At 42.3% G+C, this 18,920-nt stretch overlaps 1 protein-coding gene across 9 annotated transcripts in view; it reads left to right on the forward strand.

The window, feature by feature from the left end:
• Window positions 1–18,920, forward strand: part of VPS54 (VPS54 subunit of GARP complex) — an 85,145-nt gene that overhangs the window by 38,520 nt on the left and 27,705 nt on the right. For all 9 annotated transcript variants that reach the window (XR_006280356.1, XM_043512039.1, XM_038394243.2 and 6 more), the window contains 6 exons: window positions 9,396–9,522; window positions 10,861–10,968; window positions 14,226–14,281; window positions 15,554–15,650; window positions 16,127–16,467; window positions 18,650–18,779. Coding sequence is in view for 8 of the 9 variants with exons in the window: in XM_043512039.1 (XP_043367974.1) it covers window positions 9,396–9,522; window positions 10,861–10,968; window positions 14,226–14,281; window positions 15,554–15,650; window positions 16,127–16,467; window positions 18,650–18,779 (859 nt within the window). In the remaining variant the exon portion in view is untranslated. The remainder of the gene's footprint in view (window positions 1–9,395; window positions 9,523–10,860; window positions 10,969–14,225; window positions 14,282–15,553; window positions 15,651–16,126; window positions 16,468–18,649; window positions 18,780–18,920) is intronic.

Raw genomic sequence — 18,920 nt, forward strand, 5'->3', positions numbered from 1 at the left:
CTGTAGTGTAACTGATCAGTGGAGTCCATAAATGACAGGTGAGTGTGTATTGGGGAGAAGGATTTTTTAAGGCACTTGAACATCTATATGCTTTTTTTACATATAGGGGCTCCAATTGGAACAGAAGCTGCATTATACGAGGTGCTGTATGACATGCAGAGACATAATCTCTATCCTGACCTGCATAAGAAATGTTAATATAACAGGATGCCTTTCAGAATATGACATGCCTAAAGAATATTTCCTATGATATATATGATAAATTAGTTCATCTAATAAAGCTGTATAATGTACAAAGTTACAATTTTGATGGAATATAACCAGAAATAATCTACACTAAATTTGTACTGAAATTGAATAGTGTCAGCCAGAGTGCTGGGAGTCTATACATTGCGATTTGTACTTTTATCATTTTTCCTACTTATGCAGTTCCTGTATTTTGGGGTTTGTGGATGTCTGATTTGCATAGTAACTATATGTTGTTACTAAGGCTGAAAGACTTTCATGGAAGTCACGGATTCCGTGACTTTCCGAGACCGCCGTGACTTCCATGGTTGGTGCGGCTGACCCCAAGGCCACCTGAGCAGCTGGGGCAGCCCTGGGGCCAGCCGCACCGGCCGCTGCTCTGGCGGCCCCAGGCAACTGGTCCCAGGTGCTGTCCCAGAGCAGTAGGCCAGGAGCAGCAGCGGCGGGGTCCCGGGCCACCCTCACCCAGAGGAGCAACAGTGGCAGCGGGGCCATGGCCCGCCCCCTGACCCAGAGGAGAGGCGGCGGGGCCATGGGCTGCTGGCCACCTCCCACCTGGAGCAGCAGCGGGGCCTCGGGCTCCCCCCACCCTGGAGCAGCAGCGGCAGGGCCCTGGGCTGCCCCCCCCATGCCCAGGAGCAACAGCGACCACTGGAGCACCTCCCCTGCCTCAGCACCTAAGATTTAGTTAGGGGGTTTTTAGTAAAAGTCACTGACAGGTCACTGGCCATAACTTTTTGGTTATTGCCCTTGACTTTTACTAAAAATACCGATGACTAAATAGTGTAACCATAGTTATTACTTTGTAACTGTACTCTGAATATGCAAAACTTTCTACTCTGGCTACTGTAATCCCTCAGCTCTGATTTGCTCCTCTACTCAGAATTTTTAAGATTTTTTACTAGCAACAAAAATGGCTAGCTCCGTAATTCCTTTCCAACTGATGCAGAAAAATTTACATAGAAGAGAAGAATGTGAAAAAAAAAAATAGAGTAGGGCTGTCAAACTACTAGAAGGGAAAGTGGTTTTTTTAAACGTGTTAGTTGAATTCCCCCACACTGCTGGCAGGGCTTGGGGTGGCACAGCCATTCTGGAAGAGCTTCCCGGGCTGGGCGCTGTCTCCTGCGAGCGGTGGCACAACATGCTGCTGCTTTCACCGCTGTGATTCCTGGTAGAGCCCTGCAACTCTGCGGATATCCACTTAATATCCACGCATATCTGTTAATATAAATTTTGTATCTGTGCAGGGCTCTAGCTATAAGCCTTCCTTCCAAGGACCTCCTCGGAAGGCCTGATGTAGGGGAAGTGCTGGAAGTAGGAGATAGTGCTGCAGCCAGCACTTAATTTGGAATGAAAGAGGTGCTGGGGCTCAAGCAATTAAGTGCCAGGGCTCAAGCAATTTTTTTACTTTCATAACTGATGCCAAGCCTACAGGTGCCAGGGCTCAGCCCTGGCAAACCCTAGCAGAAATTAGGCACTGACTGCGGCCTATAGGGCAGCCTGGGTAGGCTACCATAATTTGACCCCTGGTGCTGTCTAAGCTACACTGGGGACCTCTCTAAACCCCAGAGCAGTCTAAGATCAGGAAGGTTCAAAGGTGGCTTTTAAAGCCACAATGGCCACCCTCCCCCTCACATACACACCTCAGTAGTGAGTTCTGTGCTACCTCTTAGAGGCACAGCGCATAATCTTATGCATAATCTCTGATTGGCATGCAAACATTTCATTGTGTTCTAAGGAAAAACATGATGCCAAAAGACCAGAATCTTCAAGAAAACTGTGATAGAAGTTAATTTTAAAAATCCCTTCATCACACAAAGACTTCAGCTTTTTCACAGAAATATTGAATGGGTGTTCCAATTTTGTCTTCAGCAATAAGCTGCAACAGTCAAGTAAAACGAAATCAGCAAAGCAGGTTTACCTCTGAGTTTAAACGAAGGCTAACTTGTAAGCAGACAATAATGGTTTAAAATAAACTTGTGGATACTCTGGTAAATTGTCGCTTACAGCTCGTGGAGTTTGCCTCTTGTATTGGAGAGCATCAATTTAAATTTAGCAGCATTGCAGAATAATTTGTTGTAAAACAATTAACAGTACCCAAAGAAAACATACATAACAAAATGATTCTGCTTTTATAATGTGACATTCAGACAGCAGTCATGTAAACTTCTGGTTATAATACAAAATAAAAGCTCCTTAACTCTGCCATGTTAGAAGAGCGGCAGGAAAGGGACACCACAAGCATATAATCTGATATGTTGAAAAACTAGTTTAATCTAATTTGGGACCATGATCAATTATATGTGTAATCATAGTTGTATGGCTATTGTATTACATTACAATAGGGCAAAATTTGAATTTGTGTGGATGCCTTAAATGTGCATTTCCATCCTTTGAAAAGTTTGAATGACTTTTAAGTGTAACCTTAACTCTGAATTTATAAAGAGTGGGTTTATAAAGCTTGCTTTTGTAATGTAAAGTTTTTTTACTCAAAATTACTGATATGTACTCTGAGCCTTAACACTGTCTTTGTTTTTTGGGGGAGGGGAATTTTAGATAGTATTTTGTCTTTACTCATCTTTACTAAGTTTCTCTACATGTGTATAAATAATTTGCTATTTATACAGAGTACTTAGAAATGTCTGGAAAAAGACATCTAGATTTAGAATAGTTGTAACTTTTATCTCACAATCTCACCTAGAAAAATTTCAATGTCTAATGGTTACACAGTCCACGTGTGATGTAATTCTCCCATAATATTGGTGAGGTCATCGATCAGATTTTTTTTTTTTATTCTTCTTGAATGTCTGTTGAAGATGGAAGTGATTTCACTGTTAAGGTCCAGAGTGTGTCAGAAATAGCAGTGAAGGTGATGTGCAAGTGGCTAAAAATGCTGGAAACTTTCCCTTTCTGTTACTGGAGTACATGGGTTGGTTATGCCCAGGTGTGCAAGTGGAATCCATTTCTTACCAGTACGGGGTGGGGAATGGCATGGGGGGCACGTGATCCTCTATGTGACTCCTCCCCAGCCTGGGGTCCCCATGCTCTCTCCGTCCCCACCTCATGATCCACCCCCCTTACCTGGGGAGGTGTGGTCCCTGTCCTCTTCCAACTGCACCAGAGATTTCGGAATGGCAGAGGCGAAAGGCGCAGAACATGGGACCACTGGGCGGCCCCATGCACGCAGCTCCCCTGGTGCAGTTCTACCACCCCAGCCCTTCCACGCAGGGTCTCCTCCATCTGTACAGCAGCCCCGTCGGAGGAGCTGCCGGCGTGGGGCCGCCTCGTGGCCCCATGTTCTGCTCCTTTCCCTGCTGCGGCTCCTGCAAGAGCCCTGCAGTTCAGCTGTACTGCCTCCAGGCCCCCTAGCCCTGTCCTCCAGCAGCTCAGGGGACGGGGCTGCCGGAGGAGCTGCCGGTGTTCTGTGGGGAAAGGAGCAGTATCCCCAGTCCCACCCCCTGCCCTGTATATTTCTAATAAAATAAATATAAAGTGAGCACTGTACACTTTGTATTCTGTGTTGTAATCGAAATCAATATATTTGAAAATGTAGAAAACATCCAAAACTATTTAAATAAACAGTATTCTATTATTGTTTAATTGCGATTAATTTTTTTTAATCACTTGACAGCCCTAGTTTTGTTTTGTTTTTTAGATAAGGGAAATACAATAAATCTGATATACCTGAATTTCAGTAAAGCATTTGACATGGTACCACATGGAAATGTTAGTTATATTAGAGAAGATGGGGTGTAGTACAAGAATTGTAGGATGGAAGGACAATCAGGGTCCAGGCATCCCAAGGTGAGAATAGAAGGTTTAACCCCACAAATAAGCAGTTAAACCAATTGATTGCAAAGTGTGTTATTGTACTTAAAAATATATCGGATGAATACCATTATGAAAGCTTGCAGTGTTCTGAATTAGATGGTCATTAGAGATATATGTACAGACCATGGTTATGATTTTATGTAATTGTGCATATATAAAACACTGTGCTCATAAATGTCAGCTCCATCTCAGAACAGGGCAGCGAGCAGTCAGGCAGGGAGTGACACTTCTCAAGCCAATTGTTTACACAAAACCAACTTCAAGTAACTATTCATTGGCCAGGCCAAGAAAGGACAATGTAGACCATTAAAATTAATGATAAGATATTGAAATGACTCAAAATTGAAAAAAAACATCCTGGTTCCCAAGCATTAAGTCAAGAGGGAATTTCTCTACTCTTAATAACCATAAGTCACCATGGACAGAGGCTATGTCTATTCTGCAAATTACTTCAGAATAATTTACGTCACTCGGGTGTGAATAATTCACATGCCTTGAGCAACGTAAGTTATACCAACCTAAATGCCTGTGTGGACAGTGCTATGTTGGTGGGAGAACTTCTCCCGCTGGCATAGCAACCACCTCTTACAGAGGCAGGAGTTATTTCCAGTCGGTTTAGAGTGTCTTCACCAGAAGTGTTACAGTGGCACACCTGCATTGGTGCAGCTGCACCGCTGTAGTGTAGACAGCCTAAGAGAAGGGGGAGAGGGGTGACAGACCCCTGAGGTACAGCCTGGAACTGTGGGACCACTGTTCTCCCTTAACTCTCCAGTCTTGGCGGTCTCTTACAGTGCTATGCTAGTGACAAGCAGCAAACCCCTCCAGATGCTGTTATCACTCAACCAACCACATGCAGAGACATACCCAGCTAAATTGCATAGATGCTCTCCAAGACACTCATGAACTGTACACAGGGAGACACCAGCAAATTTCACTCAGACCCAGTCTTGCACCCGAGAAATGTACCATCTTACTCTGCTTAAGACCCTCTTGAATAATGCAAGCTCGTTAATTAGTTTGTCACTTCATTAAAGGGGACATGCACCAGCCTTTGTAATCTGAGCAGATCCCCCAAGTACTTAGGACACGCTCACTGGTTAAGATTAAACATTAAAATAAATGTATTCACTACAGAAAGATAGATTTTAAATTATTATAAGGGGTAGGCATAAAGGTCAGAGATGGTTACATAAGAAAAAAAAGTAAATGCATTCTAAATCCTAAATTTTATCAGACTAAGCAAGAATTGAATCAAGCATTTTTTGGCACCCCACTAGGCTTTGTAAGCCATTCACAGTTCTTAATGCACTGGTTAAATTCCCTGCTCAACCTAGGACCAATCTCCACGGTGCAAAGTCTTTTTCCCCCTTCCTCCCCCAACTTTCTTGTTGCCTTCAGAGTGGTGGGGGGAGAGAGGTGAACTCACGATGCCACTATCCCTTATTTTATACACTCAGTTCATGTGCCTGGAAAAATACTGGTTCAAACATGGAGTCAAGTATCAAATATCCTGAGGCCTTGCTGCATCACGCAGTTAAGCAGTCCCCATTGGGTGGAGCTCAAGCAACTGTCTTTTATTGAGTTGTAAATCTCTTGTTTACAATTACCCTGGTGGTCAATGGTTGGTGATAGTCGCTCAACACCCATCTAGCTGTAGGTCACCTCCGTTGTTGCCACTGGAGAGCTAGCTGTGAGCATCTCCCAGACTGACAACATATTTAAATAACAACCAGAGAACAAAATCTCATAACTCCATATACAGTGATGACATGCATATTTTGACAGAATAATAAGTTTCAGCAAATCATGACTTTTCATAAGATACCTTACAAGGCATTATTTGTACAAAATATCATAACCAATACATGTGGTGAATATGGGGGTTAGAGTGCTATTTTGAGGTACAGTATGTCATGGGGGTGGGGGAGGAATCTGGAGGACAGTCTCTAGGTGGGAGGCTGACTGTGAAAGCTGAATTTGCCCTATAGCTAGGGGGTACTCTGGGATAAGATTTTAGAAAAGGGCTTTTATCTAATATGAAAGTGTAAAACCTGAGGTTGTGGGGTTTATGGGGTTTTTTGGTATAACTTGTATGTGTGTGCTTTTCTTTACTTCCTTCTCCTTACTCTTCCATCTTTGGATCTATAGTTTTTCTAGTAAATAAACTTTTTATTTGTATCTGAAGCAGGTTTCTGTTGTGCAAACGGTGTGGAATATGTATGTCAAAGTATGCTGGTATCTGTGGGGGCTGGTTTCAAGATTTCAGGGGGTGACAAAACATGGGAAAATTCTGAGGGTCTGACAGTTTAGAACTTGGGCAAAACATATTTGGGGAGACTTCGGACTCGAGGGCTGTTGTCAAGCTTTAGAGAGTAACTGGGCTTATGAGAGCTGGAGTGACACCTTATTCTTGTGGGTTGGCTACTGGTTGCGGGGATCTGAACCATAGCTGCACAGCACAAAGACCCCCAGTGTTACAGGGCAGGTGGTGACAGAACTCCTTACTGGTCTGGGTGGACCCCCAAAACATCATAGGTGGGTAAGGAATTGGTTAAAGGGGAGATGGCAACGGGTTGTGCTGAAAGGTGAACTGTCGGATTGGATGGAGGTTACTAGTGGAGTTATTCAAGGGTCAGTCTTGGGACCAATCTTTTTCAATCATCTGATTAATGAACTTGGCACAAAAAGTAGGAATATACTAACAAAATTTGCTGATGATGCAAAGTTGGGAAGCATTGTCCATACAGAGGAGGATCTGAATATCAGACAGGAAGAACTGCATGACCTTGAAGACTGGACAGAAGTGGAATTAAGTGTAATAATAGAGTGCAAGGTCATGCAGTTGGGGTCTGATAATAAGCATTTCTGCTAAAAACGGGGCTCAGAGGAGGAGAGGTACCTGAATGTGCTGGTGACTATGACTGTGAGCCATCAGTGTGATGTGGCTATGGAAAAAGCTAATGTGATCGATTCTAGGACGCATCAGGTGAGGCATTTCCAGTAGAGATTGAGAAGTATTAATGCCATTCTACAAGGCACTGACTGCTAGGACCTCCTTTGAAATACTGCCTACAGTTCTGATCTCCCATGTTCAAGAAAGATGAATTCAAACTGGAACAGGTTCAGAGAAGAGCTACTAGGATGAATAAGGGAATGGAGTGTCTGTCTTATGAGAGGAGACTGAAGGAGCTTAGTGTGTTTAGCCACCCAAAACCTAGACTCAGAGGGGCTATAATTGTTTTCTTAAAATACATCGGGGATAAACACCAAGAGGGTGAAAAGCTATTTAAACTAACGGACCATGTTGACTTAAGAACAAATTGGTATAAATTGGCCATGAACAAATTCGGGATGGAAATTAGAAGAAGGTTTCTACCCATCAGAGGGGTGAGATTTTTGGAACACCCTCCCATTAGGAGCCATTAGAGGGCAAACAATTAGTTTTAAGAGAGGTGGACAAGTCTGAGTGGGATTGTATGATGGGGTTGCCTGTGATGGTGGGGCACAGGGTTCTAGAGCCCTGTGGGTCTCTTCTGGTTCATATCTGATTATCTTAAATCTCGTGCTTCAAGGATTCAGCTGGTCACCTGCAGGGGTCAGGAGGGAGGGGTTGTTTGCTTCTTATGAAACATCAGAGATGGCCACAGCTGGGAGTGGGACACTGGATGAGGTGGGCCTGTTCTCTTAGGTGGAACAGAGCATTCTCTCTCAGGTGCTTAGCTGGTTGGTACTTGCTCATGTGCTCGGGGTCTAACTCGGGGTGGGCAAACTTTTTGGCCTGATGGCCACATCTTGGTGGGGAAATTGCATGCAGGGCCATGAATATAGGGCTGGGGCAGGGGGTCGGGGTGTGGGGGGGGTGCGGTGTGCAGGAAGGGGCTCAGGGCAAGGGGTTGGGGTGGAGGAGGGGTGCGAGATACGGCGGGGGGCTCAGGGCAGGGAGTTGAGGTTGCGGGGTGTAGGAAGGGTTTGGGGTGCGGGCTCCGGCCCAGCGCTGCTTACCTTGAGCGGCTCTGGGGTGGCAGCGGTGCGCAGCAGGGCTCAGGCAGGCTCCCATCCTCCCTGGTCCTGTGCAGCTCCTGGAAGCGGCTGGCACCACATCCCTGCGGCCCCTGGGGGTGGGGACAGAGGGCTCCACATGCTGCCCTTGCCTGCAGGTACTTTCCTTGAAGCTCCCATTGGCTGCGATTCCCCGTTCCGGGCCAATGGGAGCTGTGTGGGGCGGTGCCTGCAGACGAGGGCAGCGCGCGGAGCCCTCTGCCCTCCCACCCCACAGGGGCTGCAGGGACGTGATGCCGGCCGCTTCTGGGAGCTATGCCAGGTCCACAGGGGTGGCAATCCCGCCGGCTGGATTCAAAGCCCTGACGGGCTGGATCCAGCCTGTGGGCCATAGTTTGCCCACCCCTGGTCTAACTGATTGATTGCCATATGTGCCGTAAGGAAGGAATTTTCTCCCAGTTCAGATTGGCAGTGATTGTTTTTGCCTGCCTTTGCAGCACAAGGTGCAGATCACTTTGTCAGGATCAGTTAGGTATACCTCAAATAATCAATTCCCTGCCATTGTGTGGGCCTTGGGCATTGGTGCACCTTGGTCCCTCCTGTTCTCTGCCTGTGGCACATAATAGTTTAGTCTCCTGAGGGCTGATCTAATGCTGGTTGTTGGGCAACTGCTGGGTGGTGTTGGTAGCCTTTGATATACAGAAAGTCAGATCACATGATCTGGTGGTCCCTTCTGGTCTTAAACTCTGACACTGTTTATAGAAGCACTGTAATGATGGCAGCTTGAAAACCCTTGTACTCTCTGAAAGCCACTCTGTCTCTGAAAGCTATTTCTATCGCTCACTCGTATGAATTAACTCTTCCATGTTTGTATGATCTACTTAAATGTTTGAAATTAATGCACTTCAAGACTGAATGGTTGAGGCACTGGAATAACGATGAAACAATCTTTCTTCCTTAAAGACCAAGACCTTGATACTACTAAGTACCGGTACTAAGTATCCTCAACTTCTGTTGGCTTCAGTGGGAGATTGAGGTGGTCAGCACTTCCTAGGATCAAGCCCCAAAGGGGCTCTTACCTACTTTGATGCAAATTCTTAACCTCCATTATATTTTTGCTTCAAGGAGAAAATACACACTCAAATGCACCATTTCGATTAGTCTAAGACATGAAAGTATTGAACCTCATATTAAGCCTGAATTTATTGCATAGCAATTTTTCACTGTGTGGCTGTTTTCCTTGGTCTTGAACTAATAATTAATTTGCAGGTTTTTGTGATTATTTAACTTATAGCTCAATCACTGTTTTTCTTAAACAGGCATCTTGGATCACAGCTTTGTGAGTTAGAAAAACTCATAGATAAAATGATGATTGCAGAATTTTCCACCTATGCTCGTAGTGATTTAAATAGACCATTTGAAGAGGACTGTCAGATTTTAGAAGAGGTATGTTTCTTATAGAAAGTAGAAGCCATCTGACTAATGTAACATTTTTCATCTTCAGAGTACTTTATAAGTAGTAACATTCATCCTCTCATTGCCACTATAGCAACATTATCATTTTATACCATTTTTCTTTTCGTTCAAATTTCTCCTTATCCTTTTTTTGTTTTGAATAATAACATTTTCTGTTTCTTGTACCTAAATCCACAGAATTTTATTCCAATCACTTTTTTATTTAAAATAAATCAATTTATTGATCTTTTTAAAAATGTTGCCAGTTATTAGTTCTGACCCCATGATACAACTGAATGTGTAACTCTTGAAATAGTACAGAAAAGCATGTGTGCTCATACCTTGTAGTTAGTGAAAATACAGTAAGCAGTGAATAGATAGATGATTATGTATATTATTCTCATTCTATCTTCCTTATGATTTTATCTTGCTTATGGATAATTGTTCCAAGCATATTGCTTGCTGCAAGTTTAGTCCCACAGAGCTGTTAAATATTTTTTTCATTGTGTATTCTTAATTTACTTTAAGACCTTTGAGGTTGAGCTATCATGATCAGTATCCTTCTGGCCACTGTTAACTGACTATAGCCAGGTCTTCACTGAAAAGTTAGGTTGGAAGGAATTTTCCCCTGGGTCAGATTAGCAGAGACCCTGATTTTTTGTTGTTGTTTTTTTTTTGCTGTTCTTTACAGCATGGATCACAGGTCACTTGCAGGTTTAAACTAGTGTAAATGACGGTTCTCTGTAACTTGAAGTCTTTAAACCAAGATTGGAGGACTTCAGTAACTCATCCAGAGGTTAGGGTCTATTACAGGAGTGGGTGGGTGAGGTTCTGTGACCTGCAATGTGCAGGAGGTCAGACTAGATGATCATGATGGTACCTTCTGACTTTAAAGTCTGTGAGACCCAGCACTGTTGCTCAGAGATGTGAAAAATCCACACCTTTGAACAACATAGTTAAGACGACCTAAATCCAGGTGTAGACAGTGCTAGGTCGACAGAAGAATTCTTCAGTCAATCTAGCTACCGCCTCTCTGGGAGGTGGATTAACTACAGGGATGGGAGACAACTCTTCCTGTTGTGAGTGTCTACGCTGAAGTGCTACAGTGGCACAACTGCAGTGGTTGAAGTGTAGACATAGCCTAAAAGTAATCCCTCTCAGTCTCATGCGTGGAAAGGTGTAGTCTAAACATCAGATGTTTGGACTTGAGCACTAGCAGTAGGCCATCAGGCCATTCCACACACACTGCATTTTGATACATGAACAAATTTTTACTATTATATGTTTTAAGTATCTTTCTTCTCCCTCCCCCTTTGATGTTTTTAATAGGAAAGACTTGTATCACTAGTATTTGGACTTTTAAAACAAAGAAAGCTCAATTTTTTTGAAATATATGGTGATGAAATGATTATTACAGCAAAGAACATAATTAAACAGGTAAGCAAATCACTTCTAGCTTATGTCAAAGACTTGCCCATCTTTTAGAAATATTTTTGTTTCAGTTGTTATAAGAATGTATTTAATATAATTTCATAACATCAGATTTTCTCTTATTGTGAAAAGTTGTACTTTAAAAAGATAATAATTAATCCTGTTGTATTAGTTACCTCATATCTGTAGATCTGATCTCCCAATGGCCTTCCCCAGCCATTGTGTGGCATCAGTGTAGAGGAAGAACACATCTTTCTCTGTGCCTTGGTACACAGACACTTACCTTCACCTTTCTCTGCCTGCTGTGAGTTAGTTTGTTTTTTTCTTTTTCCATTAGCCTGTAACTTCCCCAGATAAGATGGCTACGCAATTCCATTTAGTTTCAACAAGGCCAGTATCTATTGGCAATTTTACAGAAATAGGAAGAGAACCATAAAATAAAACATATTAACAAACTTCTCCAGACACTTGAAAATCTTAGGAACAATCCTGCATTTGTAGGGAGGAGGGCTAGATGATGTCCATCTGTCGAAATTCAGTGATGTTTAATACGTAAATATTCCTTGTTGTGGTCTCTTGTCTGTTACGGGACAGACAGTAAAGTCAGGGTACTGTGCTATCCCTTCAGTTAAGGAGCTGGGCTTCTCATCAGCCCAGGAAAGAACCAATGCCATACGCGAGACTGTTTCAGCCTTTGCCTCAGGCACACAAAATTCATGTGGAACACCAAAACAAAGCAATTCTCCTGCCCAGCCTGGACTGCAGTGCCCGGATGCCTTTCCCTTGCCTTTCTCAGTTGTCATGTCCCCTTGGTAACAAACAAAATATAATCAACTTCAGATATAAATTTCTGCCAGATAGTGTGCCATCTTATTACACACATGGGGAGTAAAAAAAACAAAACAAGGAGTATTTGTGGCACCTTAGAGACTAATAAATTTATTTTGGCATAAGCTTTCGTGGGCTAAAACCCATTTCATTGGATGCATGCAGTGGAAAATACAGTAGAAATATATATATACAGAGAGAACATGAAAAAATGGGTGTTGCCATACCCATACATGGGGAGTAGGTAATCTGGAAATATCCTTTAAACCATTATTTTCCAACTCCCAGTTTCCTTCTCTGTGGTATTTCGATCATGTTTACATGTTGCATATTTCTTGTAGACTCTTGCAGATAAAGGTTACTCCTGGGGGAATTCTGTGTCAAAAAATTAAAAATTCTGCACACAATATTTTAAAAATCTGCAAAATTCTGCATATTTTTTGTCAAAATAACGTAATATAATACAGCTGGTTTCAATTTTGTTTATAATTTATTTAAATTACAATACAATGGATGGAGAATGGGAGTTGGGAGTACTGGAGAAAATCACCAAACCCCTTCTTTCTAATAGTAATGTAGCTAGTATTGACCATTTACTTCTAGTTGTTAGTCAACAGATATATGCATCTATATGCTTAGTGTTACATTATAGGCAACTGAAGAGCAAGTGAGGGCTGGGGACTGAAATTCACAGTTTATACTGGTTACTGACCATCTCTAAAAAGGTCAATAGCATACAGTTCCTGGAGCACATTTTGATAGGAAATTTTTTCAGTCCAAAAATTTAGACCAGTTCTAATCACTAAAGTACCATAAGCATTTATAAGGCCAGACTGTCCTTTACACCACTCTGGCAACGTAAAAGGAGTGTAAAATGTAAATATAAAATTTTTTACACCTGTTGTATGCTCCTGGGAGAATTCAATGGGAACAATTCACTCAGCAGGCAGTCTGCTACATTCTCCTCTGCCTGAAGGAACAGAATGTGCCCCATGCCTACCTCTTCAGAAACACCCCAAAGCCTTGCCCCTCCATGCCAAGCATGCCACAACAGCAAGTGAGAGGGACAGTGTGTCTCTCTCACGCACAGCTACCCAGCCGCCACCACCCCGATAGTGGTTTACATCTCTACCGGCTGCTCTGGGTACCCAGTCTGACCTGCCTGCACTGCCGGGGAGTGGGCAAAAGACCATTCTTGCGGTTTCCCTTTGCTTCCCTGTCAGAAGTAATTTTTCTGCGGGGAAGCAAAGAAATATGCAGGGGCCATGAATTCTGTGCATGCAAAATTCCCCCAGGAGTAAACTGTTTTTCTGCAAAGAAGGAATACTGTTCTCCACCCAAGTCTTGCATATGTGTCCATCCACACTCCTTTGTAGGGCTGCCCACTTGCACCCACACTTGTAGTACTTTGTGACCATGCAAATAGAGGAACAGGTGTAGTCCCCTAGCATTCAGCATAGCTCACGAAGAAGAAATGTATCTTTAAGAAGCATCTGTTCAGAACACCCGTTATTAATATCACCAATATTTAAACAACAGGACACCATCTGGCACCACTGTGGTTTATAGAAATCTACTTACAGGCCAGACGAGTTCATATGCTGTTGAATCATTTCGCACATCTAAGCGATTCTTGATCACATTGGAGAACGTCTCTAATTTAGTCTAAGTGGAGTTGTTTGTTTCTAGGTTTAACAAACCCGTAATAACAAAGATGCCTCAATAAACTCTCTCTAAAACATTGGAAAAGTTTGTAATGAAAATTAATTTGGGAGAGCTAGAAATTTGACTGAATGGCCATTTTCTTTCCATTCGCTCTTCAGCTGGAGGATGTTTTGTGGTGGTAATGGGCCTCAAGGAGGAGGATATAATGTAATAGGAAATAAGGATGTGGGGAAATTTTCTGGGCTGAGATCAATACATACAGTACTTTGGGGAATCTGTTTTGTACCCATGGCTCACTTCTTACAGTAATGCCATCACAGTACTGTTCTTTGCATTGTTAGTTTTTGTGAATCCTCTGTTTAAATAAAAATAAAATCTTCATCCCAGACAAAATATTTAAATGATTGGGCATTTTGGGGGCCTCAATTTTGGGGCACTTTTAAAGGAGCTTTTAAAGGATATTTTCTTTTAAAGGAGATTTTGGGGGCCTCAATTTTGGGGCACTTTTAAAGGAGATTTTCAGAAAGTGCTCAGAGAAAATTAGGCCTCTTTAAGGTGTGTCAAGTTGGACTTCCAAAATCACTAGTCCCTTTCAAAAATCATGGGTCCCATGTTTTGCAATTAAAAGAAAAAAGCTGTAAGAATGTTAAATGATTCAAATGCCTGTCTCTTTCTTTTCTTTTTTCTTGTTTAATTTGAGGTTCTTTTAAATTATGGAACTCAGAAAGGTTGGAAAGACGCTAAGACACTTTTTTTCTTAAACTTCACAGTGTGTGGTTAGCACGGTATCGCAGATAGAAGAAATAGATACAGAAGCTGTCATTAAGTAAGTATATGCTATGGGTCTGTTGTGGCAGGTTGGGTGGGGAATGTGTGCTTTAGCACAGATAAATCAACTGTTTTTTAATTTGTTTTTAAAGTGGTGAATAATTAAGTATTATCTTGTTCTTCTGTTTCTTCCCAACGGTCCTCTTCAGGAGCCCTGAGTATTTCCCTTCTTCTTGCAGATCTTAACAATTATACTCCTGTATTTTTAACCTTACTTTTCAAATTTGTTTTTAAAACCATGTTAATCCCATTGCATATTATATATAGAGTTAGGAAAAGCACAGGCTAAAATATTTAGGCATTTCTTTCCTGACTATGTAAGGGGAAAAGCAGGCGTTCCCTCTGATAATATTCTAGTGCTGTAATAAAATGTGCCTGTAGTCAGTACCTCCTGTATGAAAGAGATTAGAGGCACATCTTACTACTCCAATGGAAGGACACTGAACAACGTAAGCCCTCTTGGCTATGAGTCGCATATATGTGCCTAAGACAACTTACCCCAGAAGAGCACAACTAGATTCACAACCTACCCCAGAAAAGCAAAGTTAGACCCACAGATAAGGCCAAACCAGAAGCCATTATTGCTTTCAATTTGAGAATTGGGGCCAATTTATTTTTTAAAATCAGATCTTGAAAGCAAGTAATCTCCCCTTTGCTGCTAGCATTCAGACACACAGAGGATTCAGTAAAGGTTGAAAAGCTGCATTTCATAGAAATAGTGACTAATTCTGTTCGGAGACAAATTGTATATTATGAGATTTTACTTTGGTTTTGGCAATGCATTTTCCTGCCTTTTGCCAGAAATCTGTCTTGCCTCCTTGCGGTGCAGCAAAAAGAGAGCATAACCCCAGTATTTTTGCTTTTCCAGCAATAATATATCTTCATAGTCAATCTTGGTTATTTTTGCTCTGTGCTTGATGATGATGGTCATTAACATGCCCCCTGACTGTAATGGAGACTAAGCAGCACTTTCTGGTTTTACGGAACAAGGACATAGTTGCTTTAAAAAGCTGTGAATGTTAACTGAGGCATTCACTTTTCTGGTGTGATATGTTTTTAGCCCTCCCATTTATTTCTTAATCAAGACTATGCTGCTTATAGTATTGTCTGTTTTCTTGACTGAACAGCTATTATCATGCGGTGTGCTTTTTTGTAAATTTACAATGGTTTTGACTGTCCGCTTTCTCTTTAAATGCCAGCAGTCAGCCTTATCAGTAAATCACTTCAAAGGTAAATAATTGTTGTCTCCAAAATGCTGTTCTTTTTGTAGGCTTGCAGATCAAATGAGGATGATGAATTTTCTTCAGTGGTTTGATCTACTGAAGAATATTTTTTCTAAATTTACTATCTTTCTCAAAAGAATTAAGGTAAGTATGTTCATTTCTCAGGGCTTCACGTCCTCATTTCAGACACTGATGCAGAATAGAGCTAGAGTTATTTTCTATTTGAAATGTAAGATGTTGATCTTGACTACAGAGTCCTAAACTTTAATTCCAAGAGAGGTTGGATCTATATAGTTAATAGAAAGTGGGTTGGAAAGTAGATAAAACTTCTTGTTTCATGATTTATGCCAGGCTCAAATTATTAGGATTAAGATGAGATCTTCCTGGGGGACAGATTACTCCATATGTGGGGTTTCTTGCACCTTTCTCAGAAGCATCTGGTGCTGGCTGCTGTTGGAGATCAGCTCCTGTGATTCGAACTAATGATTACACAACATTAAAAAAAAAAATAAAACCAATTAATATTTAAATGTTCTTGTTTCTTGTCAAAAGAAAACGTCAGTTTGTCAAAGTAAAATCGTGTTAAGTTTTTTGTCAATAAACTTTATATTTGATTCTAGGCTACCTTAAATATTATTCGTAGCATGGTTCTCTTGGTTCTAGACAAGAACCAAAGGACCAGGGAACTGGAGGAAACTTCAGTACAGAAGAACCCTGCAAAAGACAATACTGTGGATACAGAAGTAGCTTATCTGACTCACGAAGGCATGTTTATAAGTGATGCATTCAGTGAGGGTGACCTCCCATCTGTAGCAGTTGACACTACCTCTCAGAGAAATACTTCTCCAAACAGTGAGCCCTGCAGCAGTGATTCAGTATCTGAGCCAGAATGCTCTACTGACTCTTCGTCCAACAAAGAACAGATGCCGTCTTCTGTTATACCAGGGGGAGTAGAGATTATGTAAGTAAACTTCACTGCTAGAGTATTTACCTGGTGTTGACTCCTGTCCTACCAATGTTAATGTTGTAATGTACCATTCAGACATTGGCAGTTTTTGGTGACATGACGTTACAATGTAAAATTCACTCTGGTTCAGTTTGTTTATCTAGTTATTGGATGAACTGGCTTCCAGAGGCTCTTAGGCATCCTCCCCCACAGGATGCCATGGGAGTACGGCAGGAACCGCAGACTGCACTTCCTTTGGCTCCTCCCGGGGCCACCTGTTGCCCGACATGTGCAGCTGCATGGGGAGCTTGCACGCTAACCCTTGTGCAGCAGAAACCCACTGCTTTTCCTGTCTGGGGAGTCTCTGCACCTGTGGAGGAGTAGGGTGTATAACCTCCTCTGGCCTTGTCTGCATTAGAGACATTAGTTGATCATAGTATCTCTCAACTGTTTGGAAGTTCCCAGGTGTCCATACACATTTACTACAGTTGATGGTTCGCTGGCTGTCCGTTGATTAAAATTGCCTCGATAAGTTATAGGGGTAAGTCTGAATCAGTGCAGTTCATTGAATGGCTGAGTGGATGCACCTCCACTACTGTGATAACACAATCAGTGCAAATAGTCCTCCCACTGTTGTCCCACAGTTCGCCAGCCACTGCAGAAATAGCCTTTCTGGTCACCTTCTGCATTCCATTGTTCGAGGCTCTACTTGGTTGGAAGCTACCTACTTTATAGCTCTGCACAGTGTGCCGAACTCAGCTGCAAGCCATTTTCATAGCAAGCAGCTCTCGATGCAGAGCTTTATCAAGCAGACCATTTTAAATGCCACAGCATGGAGCTGCCTGATAGCTAGAAGACATCCACAACTTCATCTCTCAGTAGGATGAGGAGCTTGTTCAGTTCCAGCTGCAGAAATACAGCAGGAACTCCAAGATCTATACATGTGTGTTTGAGCAGCCATCCATGCTTGGTGTAGAGCACTCCGAAGCATAGGGATGGTCGGAGGGAAAGGATTTGGGACAACTATCCTAAAAAACCCATAAAACAAACAAGGACTAAGGTCCAGTGATGACTCCCTGATGTATCAGGGAGCAAGCAACTGGACAGGGTCTTCAGCAAGGACCTCACCACCAAATTTAACTCTGTGGTAGACAGGACTGGATCTCCCAGAAGAGAGAGGCACCATGTTGAGACAACAGCCAGGAGAATTAAATCCGGATACAAGCAGGAGGGGAAGGAATTGGACACCAGTCTAGAGCTGTTTGCTCAAATGGTCAATGGATATGGTGGCCTTGCTGGAGGTGGAGGACTTCAGGGGCAAAGAACCTTCTACAGCTGACTGAACCGCTTTTTATTATAAAATGTGCTATTGTATCCCTATATGCTTGTTTGGCAACTCTCTTTTGGGTTCACACAGCCGCCTTTTAGCATTTGTAACAGGGCACATATAACTACATGAGAGTGTCCACCCTCTTGCTGCTCCCACCTCACCTCCTTCACAGCACCCTCCCATTTCAGTCTCCCTGTCCTGCAGGTTCTCTCTCTCTGCACACACTGTCAACACCTACAACCCTTGTAGCAGCCAGACCCAGACCAGAAAATTACAGACTCGATTTGCTAAGCACTGGCAGAGCTGTGCCCTGCAGTGGGCTCAAAAAGGTGGCCAGGCCAAAAACAGTTTTCAGAAAGGCACAAACCTAAGAAGCAAGGAGCAGGAGGCAAGAGAGGACACTGATGGAGTCATGGAACTGGTGGCCCCTCAGAAAGCTTACAAGCTGAAGGAGAAAAAGCTGCAAAACATTTATTGCAAGCATTGCGTGTCACTTTGGAAAAAGCAGTGTGTGTATCTGTCACAAAGTGATGTGTAAATAATGACATGGGCTGGATAACTTTTAACCAACAGCAGTAAAAAATAGAATAATAATCTCTGTGCAGTGGTCTGCCTGAAATACCTAATTTGAGTGGATTTAAAAAAAATATAGAACAGAACCATGCATTCGCTAGTTATGGAGACTGATATGACATTGACAGCGGGTTAGAAAGCTCCAACTGTCCAAAGTTATATAGTAAAAATAACTTGTGATATCAGACCTCTTTGCTGCTGCAGTGTTCTTTCCTCCCTCAGCAAGTGATTGGAAACTGCATGTAAAGCATAACATTTGTGAAATCATTTGCAAACAAACATTTCTGTTGTCAGGATCAGCGAAGATATGAAACTGACTGATCTGGAGCTGGAAAAACTGGCAAATAACATTCAAGAGCTACTTTACAGTGCCTCTGACATCTGCCATGATCGTTCTGTCAAGTTCCTCATGGCAAGAGCAAAGGTAAGGAGCTTGGCTCATCCGGCTGTTGCTAGAATCAGCATCCATAATAAAAAAAACTTTGAAAATCTATTTGCTATTTTTTTTTAATATTGAGCAGTATTATTATTTTTTTTGGTAGACTTTAGAAGTTGCATGCTTATT

Source organism: Dermochelys coriacea, chromosome 3 (genome assembly GCF_009764565.3).
Source record: "Dermochelys coriacea isolate rDerCor1 chromosome 3, rDerCor1.pri.v4, whole genome shotgun sequence".
In the NCBI taxonomy this organism is placed as follows: domain Eukaryota; kingdom Metazoa; phylum Chordata; order Testudines; family Dermochelyidae; genus Dermochelys; species Dermochelys coriacea.